This window comes from Apostichopus japonicus, chromosome 13 (genome assembly GCF_037975245.1).
Source record: "Apostichopus japonicus isolate 1M-3 chromosome 13, ASM3797524v1, whole genome shotgun sequence".
Classification (NCBI taxonomy): Eukaryota; Metazoa; Echinodermata; class Holothuroidea; order Aspidochirotida; family Stichopodidae; genus Apostichopus; species Apostichopus japonicus.
In genome coordinates, this window is record NC_092573.1 from 14,464,075 (window position 1) to 14,475,800 (window position 11,726).

At 38.6% G+C, this 11,726-nt stretch overlaps 2 protein-coding genes across 2 annotated transcripts in view; one reads left to right on the forward strand and one right to left on the reverse strand.

The window, feature by feature from the left end:
• LOC139978294 (ras GTPase-activating protein 1-like) overlaps positions 1–2,800 on the reverse strand; it is a 45,412-nt gene extending 42,612 nt beyond the window's left edge. The window contains exon 1 of the mRNA XM_071988358.1: positions 2,188–2,800. Coding sequence (XP_071844459.1) covers positions 2,188–2,378 — 191 coding nt within the window. The 5' untranslated portion in view covers positions 2,379–2,800. The remainder of the gene's footprint in view (positions 1–2,187) is intronic.
• Positions 2,801–9,492: 6,692 nt separating this feature from the next.
• The window catches only part of LOC139978772 (uncharacterized), a 44,876-nt gene continuing 42,642 nt past the window's right edge, over positions 9,493–11,726 (forward strand). Inside the window, exons 1-2 of the mRNA XM_071989260.1 lie at positions 9,493–9,651; positions 9,755–10,028. Of these exons, the coding sequence (XP_071845361.1) occupies positions 9,881–10,028 (148 nt within the window). The 5' untranslated portion in view covers positions 9,493–9,651; positions 9,755–9,880. The remainder of the gene's footprint in view (positions 9,652–9,754; positions 10,029–11,726) is intronic.

Sequence of the window (11,726 nt, forward strand, 5' to 3'; positions counted from 1 at the left end):
TTATGAAGTTTCATCTAAATCTGAGAGGGTCACTATTGACCACTGGTCGATTTGACCTGGAATGACCCATCGGTGAAATTTGTCAATGGCAGAAATTATTTAAACCGATTATGGTGATTTTTTTCAACCTTGAGAGAAAAATGCTGAACACATATCTAACCAAAACAGTCCAGTGCTTCACCATACCTGTCTACAGCATAAAACATATCGTCAACGTACTTCAACATTATGTTGGTTTGAACATTTCATTAAACCATTGAAACATCCTCTACACACATACTGGATGTGCCGTAACAACATCAGCATGTCGACACAGCTTATGGTCCCTACAACTCAACCAACATCAGTACACTACATAATGTAGTATTCTTCCTTAAAGTGACAAAAAAGAAGATCAGTTGCCAACAGTATACAATGTGTTACATTATCACACTGCCAAGATAGTACAAAGCAGCAACTGTATCAGGTATGCCTAATATTAGGATATGTACAACTTACTGTAACCTACGTACATTTACCAACATAAAAAGATGTATGTACAGTAAGCTTCTTGTGTTTATGTGGGTTGTAATTTTTACCAGATCTTCAATTACTGTACTACTGTAAGAATGCCCTTTTATAACTGTATGTGATTTTAAAGCGAAACCTATACAGTACTTCAAACGGGAGGTTTAGTAAATCTTGTTAGCTGCATAAAGCACAATGTGACGTATTTTTGTAACAAAGTATCCATGTGGGTAAATCACACTTGAACATTTCATTGAATTGAAACCTCTCCTGTGAATTTTCATCATAACATTTTTTTATTTTTTTATTTTACATTTAACCATGTATATATTAAGAAGGAACAATATTGCCACCAAATCATGGCAATAGAATTAATGATGTAAGAAGCACACAAACACAAAGAAAAACATTACAGAGTTACAACATTTGTGCATAATCTTTCTTGTAAATAATAACATATTAATATTAAGTTATGGTCTTATATGTAAAAGAATAGAAAAAACTTGGCGCCATATTTATAATCAGTATGTGGGCATTTGAGAGGAAGAAATTCCACTGAATTTAGCATTCCAATCATCCTATCAGCAATACATCACTGAAACACTTTTTGGGGAAATTTTTATCATTGATCACTTTTCTGACTGTCCCAAAGTAAGACCTTGACTAAGGAAGACTGCCTATCTGTAAGTTTGTGTAATATTACTGTTACTTGTTAGACTCAGAGTAGGCTAGGCCTAAGTTAATCCTATCGTAAACTGTCAGTTGCCACTTCAACATCTAAATATCCTTTTAAAACAAACTGAAAACATTTCTTCTGTCCATATTGACAGAGGATTACTTCGAAGTGTCCTTCAGATGTAGCTTAAGAGAGCTTTGAAACAGTCACCATTTACAAAAACGATTACCTGGTAACCTTATGACTGCAGCAGTTGTAACGCCTATGCACTATTGCTTAGAATAGGCTACAGCTTAGTTCCATGTAATATTTATGGTGAAAGTTTACTGTTAGAAGAGATGCTGTCATAAAGTCTCCACCCCATCTGAAACAGTGTTCTCAAAGTTGTTCTGGGATATTCTTTGATGGTTGTGGTAAAATCAGAATGTTATCAGTTTGAAATACCTAAAGGAAATTTATGGTAAATTGAAACTAGTGACTTCCTACTTGAAAATGTCTGGAAAAGTTGGCCAAAAGGATTTTTCTCAGTTTTAGGTCCAAACAAAGAGAACTGTTAATCTCTGCCTAATATACAGCATATTTAAAGGTTTGCTAATTTGTTGTTATAGTGGACAAAATATGTTTTGTCACATAGGTATCTGGGAAGATATATACCCAATTCAGGCAATTAAGTAATTCCGGAGCTTAAGTTATGTGGTGCGGTTGAGGTGGTGACTTTGGTTTATGTTAACCTAACGCGGTAATGGTGAAGGCAATTTGGGTAGTTTTAAGTCAATACTGTAGTACTTTCTACCATATGAGGAAAAATGTATACAGAGAATCCTTCCAAAAAATTAACCTCAGAACTAAGATTACAACTTGGTAGGGCCCCATCTGTTAATGCATGACTAAGTAGGCTATGGCTAACACTGGCTCAAGTCGCTTCCGCGTTAATTACATGTTGAGGAGTTAGGCTGTAACCTAACCTATAGTACAGTCCTTGTTTGTTCACCATTGTAACTTACTCATTCTGTGCTGGCACAGATAGATGCGCATCTATAGACTCCTCTGGAAGCTCACAATATGAATCAAATGGATCAAAATCATCCTGAACAGTTAAGTCTTGAATTTCATCAGCTTGCTGTGCTTGAGTTACAGAGCCGAGAAGTCGACTTCTCGAGTCTCCGACAGCGCCGATATCAGCGGCCATAGCCATTTTGACGGCTTTGCAATGTAGACTTGCTCAAAGTCGTTTCTCGAACTTCCACCACTGTTCACGAAAAAAATCTCGTGGTTCTTGAGTGGCAGGCCATGATTTCAATAAACTTGCTGACTTGCAGTAATCATGGAATCGAACGCAGACAAGGTATGCAAATATCCTTAATCTGCACAAGATATGCTAAGCTGAAGAATCTAAAAGAACTTTTCTCTGGATAAGCTTGTAACGTTCCTTCTCATCATGTACAACGTTTTATTCAATATAATACTTCCACGATGTACTGAAACGATGTGCCATATACCCCTGCCTATAGTGTGCGTAGTGAGGTAGGCCTATAATTATTTTCTCCGTCGTTATTTTCTTATTTTCGCAAGGGACTGTAGTCGATAGAGAAGGAAAGAGTCTGCGCAAGATAGGGAATTAATGCAAACGATCCATCCATTCTTCGTAGTCAGATGCGCTATATGAAGTTGACTATGCAATGGAAGGGAGGGCCGCGGCGGGATGCGAATTTTTTGTCCCAAACAGGTTTGCAATTACGGAGTTTTCAGCCAATCAGATTGCTCGTGACGTCAGCATCAATAATGAATGTCGCTTGGAAGTTGGAAGGCATACACTGAATCAGAAGAATTATAAAGTCCACTAAACGGGTAACTATAGTACGCTATCATGGCAAAGTTTCTTGAGATTACGTATAATCCACCTCCCTTGGTCGTAAAATGACCTCTTTTTACCAATTAGTCTGCAACGCGTGCCATAATTTTTTCTTGTATGAGGGTCTTTGTGTGAACACTGTATGATTAACTACAATGTAGACAGGACGTATTTCAACACAGTGTTTACACAGTGCCTAATGGTGTTAAGAAGCTATATTGCAGGCTAATTGTAGAGCATGAGATCGATTTAAGACTGTGCCATGGCAGGTCGATTACGTAATCAAAAAACTTTCCTAGCTATAGCGTGCTATAATTGGAGCCAATAAAGCAGATCTTTACGCTGAACAGATTATTTTTTGTTGTTGATTGACCTGTGACACTTGGTTAAGTCTAATTATGGGGTTTCCTTCCAAACGCCCTAACTATACTTTTAATGCTTGGAACACATGTTAACCTTACTTATAATACATACGCTACATTCCATGGGGTTCGTGTTTACGTTATCCAAGATTCGTGAACCGTTCTATCGAAATCGGAATTCGTTTCGTGGAATGGGTACACTGAAATCAACTTCACGACGTGAAATCACGATTCTTGAATGAATATACGCAAAACATGACAGCAGCAATAGTTTGAATCGGTACAATACGTGAGAGAATTGCGCGACTAGATTAGCACTCTAGTTAGTCTGATTTTTCCTGTCTAAATTTTGGATAATGGTACGCGAATACTCAACTTGTTTGTTTAATTATATGTATATGGGTATATCTTCGTTGCAACGAATGGATTTCGGTAACCTCGAGTGAAGGTTTCTATGGTGATGACGTCACTTTCCGACCAATCATGAGCGACTATTTACACATAATTGCAAACCTGTTTGGGGAAAAACATTCGCGGCCGGGATAACGTCGGATGGAAAGCTTTACATCGATTAATGATGAGTAACCACCGACGCCGTTCGGTCGATCTCATACACGTCTTGTTTACACCAAACGTCATGGAAAGCTAACTAGCTAACTAAATCGAGATCGGTTTTCATATATGGTGTCCCACTCTGCTAACCTTACATTATTCGCACACATTAGATTACTCTGGTAACCTTACATTACTCGCATAGGCTAATTAATGCATGATCTCTCTGGACTGAGGTGAAAGCAGGTACCGCGATTTCAGGCGGATTGGTCACGCTATAGGCAACCGGATCTTCCTGCCCAAAGCATGTCTTGAATCCAATAATTAAGGCAATAACCAAAGGCTACCGATTCTATTAGATTTAGGCTTACCCACGCTTCATCGTCCACCAGTTCATTAGCCTTCATGGTCGAATCTCCGGCAAGTGGTCAGGCGTTACCCTGGCCTGGTCTCCTAAATTTATATGCACCGATATTTCGGTAATAATTGCGACGTCTACCAATATTTTCCTCCCTTCCAGCCTGCCCTCCCGCCCCAACTCCCACCCCAAATAGCCACCCTTTGGAGAAATTCTACTGTATTATGCGATCTAATAACAATAATGGTTTGAAAGAGAAAATACCAACTCAGAGGATTTATGGCACCACCTTCAAGGATTTTAATTTTAATTTGAAATCCATTGGGAAAGCATCGTATAAGTGATATACCAGCTCCTTCTCTGTTTTCGCTTAACGGTATGCTGTATTGGCCTCAAATATGCTAGATATTCAAATAGGTTCACCTGTGGTCAAAATTCTTGAACTGTTTTTATTACAACCTTCGAGGAAATTGTCCTCACTTAGATATTCAACCATCTTGTGTGTTCCTTAAAAATGTCTGAGAACAATTTAGAGATTAAAGACCTCCAGGAAAGTTCTTTTTGAAAACTTCTAGCGATTATAGCGTGCTATAATTTGGGGCCTATACTGACTACCTTTAAGCTATCAAACAGGGAACTCACACCCCAACCTCCTCTTCGAAAGCTCATAGAACGAACAACGCCTCATTGCAAAAACCTATAGGCCTACATGCCTGCGACTAATTTTGTTTTTTGAGAAGGTTACTTACGGTAACACTGTTTGCATGTCTCCCTCTAAAACTACATCACCAAAAGGAAATATTTTGAATTACTGTAATAGCCTTTAACGTGTACATTATATAAAGTTAGAGGGCCTGGTGTTTTGAACTTAGCAGAATTTCCTTTAATGTAGGCTCGACGTAGACCCCCCCCCCCACTCCACATACAGACTACTGTACCCCACCTCGTCCCTCCCCTCTATGCCACCATCATATAAACAAAACATGTTACAAGACATAAGCATGGTGCTCCTCCTTAAGTGGTTGGTGTGGTTGGTGCGCAGGCGCCTTAAATAGCTGGCGGCCCAGTTTCAACTCAGAATTCCTGGATATTCGGGCCGGCTTCAATGACATACTGAATGACATACGGGATTGAGGGGGGGGGGGGTTATAAATTCACATTTAAATCAGACAGATGCATGGAGAAAAAAATTGGACCATGACGAAAGAGGAAACTTGGACCGGACTACAGGTGCAACTCAGTTGTCCCTCCATGTTTTTTAGCACAAATATGGAAATGTATCATTTTTATAAACAAAACTTATTTATGAAAAAAAAAACGCTTGGAAGGTTTTCCACAAAACTGAGAGGGAGAGGGCTGGCCTATCCGTCCTCTTTGCTCTAAGGACATAAACCACAACATGGGACACGTATACGTCCTTATGCCCCTGCCAGAACTGAGTTAAATAAGGCAACGAAAAGGTGCATATGTTAAGATAATAAAATATCAACCAGTGCTTCTCAACCGGGAACTCCAGAGGGGAATTGAAAAGCCTTAGGTGTGAATTGAAAAGAAAGGATAATTGGGGGAGGGTGGGGGCTCTAAAGAATGAGTTAATCCGCTCTTAGGAGCAGACCCAATCTTCCATAGTGCTAACAAGGGTCCCATTTGTCATTGATCTGAACACTCCTAGCCGGGAAATGAGAAAAGCTTTTCCACCCAGCTGGGGTATCTGAGACAAAAGGTTGGGAAGCACTGATGTAAACAATATAGTACACGAACTACTTACACACTGCTTGTCCTTAATTGTGAAAACCAATCATCGCGAAACAGAAAATAACGCAGTCTCGCATTAGAGGGCGCTATAAAGGAACTCAAATGGAACTCAGAGCCGTGTATACGGCTCTGACGGAACCATATTCATAAATTATCATGATTGTAATAATTTAGCTATGAATGGAACGCAGAGCCGAGGATAATATATGCGGCCCTGATGGAACGTCCAGTTATAGGCCTAACATCTTTTACACTATTTCAGGTTGAATTTAATTTGTTCTATAGGGTAGGGGCGGGAACCCAACCATCACCTCCAAGATTAAAACTACCATCTCAAAAACTGTTGGAGTCCTTTATAAAATCAAAGACTTTGTTCCAATTTATATTCTCAAGAACTTGTATAATACTCTCATACTACCTCATCTTAATTATTGTAATATTGTTTGGGGTAATGCATATTCTACCTACCTAAAGCAACTGCTTTATTACAAAAGAAGGCTGTCCGTGTTATTACACAGTCTGATTTCTTAGCACATACCCCACCACTATTTAGTTCACTGAACTTACTAGATATTTTTGATTTACATAGATACCATTGTGCAGTTTTTATTTTTGAGTCTATTAATAATAAATTACCAGTCAATTTTAATGATTACTTTAATTTCAATTATAATATACATAACTACTACACCAGATCCTCTGGACATTTATTTTCATTGCCTATAAATACCGATGTCTTTAAACGTTCCATCGTCTGTTATGGTGTTAATTTCTGGAATAGCCTAAGTCATACATTAAGAAATATTAAGTAACTTAATTCATTTTCATTCAAGTTGAAAAATCATCTTTTATCCAAGTATCAATATCTATAGATCTACATTTGTCTCTGACTTTAAGTATTTCCCACATTAGCAAAATGCCTTTTTTGTTTAATTTAGGGGTGGGGGTGGGTATAGGTCTTCTTTGTAAGGGGCTTTATTATCATGCCCATATACTTTATACTTGTTATCTTTATTTTTGGTGGGCTTCTTGTACAAGCTACGGCTTCCAAGACCTTCCACCATTTTCTCTCCGTAATTTCCATTATTTTTCTTTTATATGATTTATTACTTATTATTTTTCTTTGCATGGTATTGTCTTCACAGTCCTATTATTATATAAACATTGTGAGGAAATGGAAAAATAAATGAATGAAATGAATGAAACCTCTAGCTCTCTGAATAGCCACCAATGATCAAATTGAAAGTCAGAATAAGAAACGCACATGCCCTTACTCATCACACGTATAAACTGGCACTTGTTCAGAGTTAAAATGGTCATTTCTTGAATAAACACCTGAAATTCGGTTAAAGTGCCTTCAGTATTTCCGCTGTACTGGTATTGTCTTAAGCATAAGTTACAGTGGAAGGTGTAAATTAACCTTTATTATTTTCTAAGCCCAAACTTCGTAAAGTAACATCTTTATGAATCTGTCGCGCCTTCCAATTAGCAAAATAAGGAGTGTCTGATGGTACGTGCAAATGTCACTTTGTTACAGAAGTTGACCAAAATTAAAAACAAGGTTTTGTATAGAAAATGACGTTAATGACACAACAGCCCATAGCTGTTTCTAAGAAGAAATCGTGTTCGTTCCAATTCAATTTGCCTTGTTGCATTTTGATAGCGCGCCCTCGATTCCACTTATATAGTAATCTTGGGATTAAACTTGCCAGGGAAGGTAACATAATTGTTTCATGTTCGATCAATGATTTCGACGCATATTAAGTACATTCATATAGTTACTTGGGTATTACCCTCAGATTGCGTCAGATGCGTCAATCTTGATAATGTGTGGCTTCACTAAATGCGACGATTTATTGTACAAAACAGTTTTAGCTTTGGAGAATTCTGATCTCACTTTAGATTTAGATGGGACCTGATCACGAGGCCCCATTCAGAATTGAAGCCGAAGAGGTCAAAATTAGAGCTACCCCATGCAACGTAGCTACTTTATTGTCCTTCCGTCGAAATATAATAACAGTTTATAGTTATCGTCCTCTCGTCAAAGTTTTGTTAATTATGCATGATACAAGAGAACCAAATGATGTTAAAGATGGTCATCTGCCTTTGAGTTAAAGTGGGTTTAATTTACTATAGCATGTGTAGCCAAGTGACATTTAGTCAGCGTTACGTGTTTATAATTTGCATAACGAGCTGCAAAGAATCAGGGGAGTAACCACGTAACGTCCGGTGGGGCGGAGGTTGGGACAGAAAGAAGTTTCAGCGCCCACCTCCCCCCCCCCCATCGGCAGATAGTTTTATAAAAATTCCTAGTGTATAGTTCATTTAATATACAACATGGATGTGCTGTACAACCTACACATTTAGAAACGTACCACCACGTTGCATGTAAGCACCCCCTCCCCACGTTTCCAAAATTTCTCAATTAGCACGAGGGGACCCTCTCCACTTAGACCTCTCCATTTGACATATGGTGTTGATGCACGCGCTACAATGTTAACAGAATAAAAAAAAAAGCTGCTAAAGAGCGTTGCTAGAATAATCTCGAAGCAATACACGATGAGAGATCTGAAACTCTCTTTAATAAACTTGGAAAACATTTCTACAAAATTTATAGCAAAAGCGGTTGAAAATGGTATACAAATCCCTGAATGGCGTGACTCATTCGTACATGAAAGATATATATAAATATACAGGTTCTGTCCACAGGTCCTAAGGTCAAATTCCTCGCTAGCTTTTTACATGTCCGAGGCGGGAGAACCTAATTTAAAAGCAGACGGTTTTCTTATATAGGGGTAAAAGAATTGAACGAACTCCCCAGCAATATTAGGAGTGCTGCAATCATAAATGTTTTTAAGTTTTAATAAACGACAATATATGACATTTTTAACCTCTTATTCTAATTGTTTCTCTTCATCTGCTCGTTGCTCTTGTTTATGTTCATACTGTATGTTTTGTTCCTTTTTTGGCCAACTTTTGTAAACTTTTAGTTTGCTTTCTTTGGTATATACTGCTCGTTTACTGTCTTATTTTTCAACAATTTGATGCTTTATACATTTTGTAACTGAGGGCCTCGGAGAAGATTAGCACCAGCTAACCAAATAACCCTTTTCTTTGCGAAAGTTCAAATAAAAATATAAAACGTACGCTCAGTGGTTATTATATTAAAGATTGGCTTAGCTGACCTTTCCAATCCTAGCAAAAGGTCCCTATCTACCACAAAGGGATCCCCGAAACTATATGACCCACTCCCTCCTCTGGAAGCCACATGAGCGTGCCCGATGTTAATATTGCCCATTTTCTCAAGTAGACAACTTCAACGCCTGGACAACAAAAACAAACTTGGACTTAACTAAGTTGAGGGCGTATTAAAATGAGGTAAAGAAGGGGATGTCCCTATCTCATATCGTCACTGTGAGTCTTCCTTATTGGCTAAATGTAAAATGAACATAACGAACACCCAATTGAATACCACGTAAATAATATACTCCGACAACATGCCCTTTGTGTAGGCTGATCTACGGAGCTACACTACGCCTCATCTTGTCTTCCGACATCCTTTCGATTTCTCATTTTTCAACAAAACTACGTAAGTACCTTCTACAAGTGTGAAAAATAAAAATATTATGATAGCCTTTAGTCCAACACTCCTCCCGTTACCCTGAATTTGTTAATTCTCTCGTTCACTTTAGATTCTTGGCATCTGCAAGTCCTGTGTGTGTGACCACGCCTCGTCTTTACCTTCGCATGAGTGTTTTCAACGTTCGTTCAGGAAGCTACTGTACGTTGTGGTAGAGTGCACTGGTTTAGTCAGCGCCATGGCTTCCAGCGAAGAACAGCAAACCATATCTGTCTCTTCAACGTTTGACTCGTTTCCGAAATCGCTTAACTACCTAGCTTTTGTCGTAGTTGGGGAACCGTTCGCGGCCGAAAATGTGGATCTCATCGCAAAGGAGGTCGAGAAAGGTAGGTCGAGAGTACTGAACGTAACCTAGTTGCTAACGGGAGTATAGACCTAGTAGTACCATTTTGTATACCTATTACTAGTCCTATATTTCATTTTCGTGACTTCACGGCAATTTTTGCAATCAAAGACTGTAGTGGGCAAAGATGGATAGGGCAATTTGCCTGTTTCAGAAGAGACAATTTGCATAATTCTTTGTGTGATTATTAAACTTGCAGGCGGTCATACATTCTCTGACCAGACCTTTGTTCATCATGCAAAGCAATGCCATCCAATTTCATTATATGCTAGAAGAATTTGTTTATAATACAGTACATCGGTAATTTATGACATACAGAACTTCCTAAAGTAGGAAACTATTTGTAGGATAAAGCCATAATTTGCTTTTATTCAAACAGTAGGTACAGGGATGTGCTCACACCGGACGGTGGCAGGCAGCTGCACCCAACAGTTCTGAATTCCGACCGACCCAAACAGTATTTTCAACATTTTTGAATGGCACTACGTTTAATGATTAATTTAACAAATTTACCATTACCAAAATATGGGTGAATACCTGACACAGAAGTAAGCTCCAGAATAGGAAAGCATACAGTATATATACTTCATTTGCAAAAAATTTCCAAAAGGGAGGGGGACCACTATACCCCTCAGACCCCTCCCCCAGGATGTGGATCACACTACCGCACAAACCTGTTCGGTACTCTAATATCACTGAGCACATCCCAGTATGTACTGTTTATCTCATGTCCTGTATGTATAGCTATAGGTACTGAGTCCTTCAGGATGTGTTTCCCCATTCAGTTTGAATTGGAACAGTTCTAGGCCTAGCTGTTGATTCTCCCATGGGAAGATTACTACTGTCAGGTAAATGAAGGATTTCCTGCAAATAGCCATACTCATCTTCATACCTGTCACAACTGTTTCAAGAGATGGAAAAATTGGGTCTATGCCATTTGAGTCATGACTAATAATGGTAAGGAAGTATTATGATCGTGCTGCGGTCTGTGCTGGAAGTATCTACCTAAAGGCGATACTTTTGTTGAATGAGGTTGTCACTTTGGTACCCTAGCTACCAATCAGGCAGAACTCATTGAACTTGCGTCTGAAGACATTTAAACCATTACATATGACTTTCAAATTCACTGATACTGAACACTCACTACCAGATCTTGTATCGGATAAAATTAAAGTTACTGTACATATCAATTGGAATAACATTCTCTCTTTGGCATTAATGTCCTATATGCAGGTTAGGCCTACAACAACTGCCTCTACAGGTATACAGCCACCCGCCCCTCCCCCTCCTCAGAAATAGCTTACTCCTCAAACCAACAAGGAATAAAGTTACCCCTCCCCAATGAAAGGGTCCTCCTCATGTTTGCAGTACATGTAGCCACTGTTCATGATTTAGGTGTTTGTCAGGATGATTAGTAGTTCAGTAATTACATCCAACCAAGTTCCAAATTGCATTCATCAGATGTAATTTATAACAATTTCCTGTTTAGGTTACATATCACACAGCATATGCAATACTCATTAGGCAAATTATTGACTTGTTGGCAAGATGAAGTATACCTGTACATCTAAACCACACACAATACAATCTTCCTTTCTGTACAACATACATACATACAGATCACTACTAGCACTCTGCCATTATGTTCAATACACATTCATGGACTATGTAGTCAGTTGGA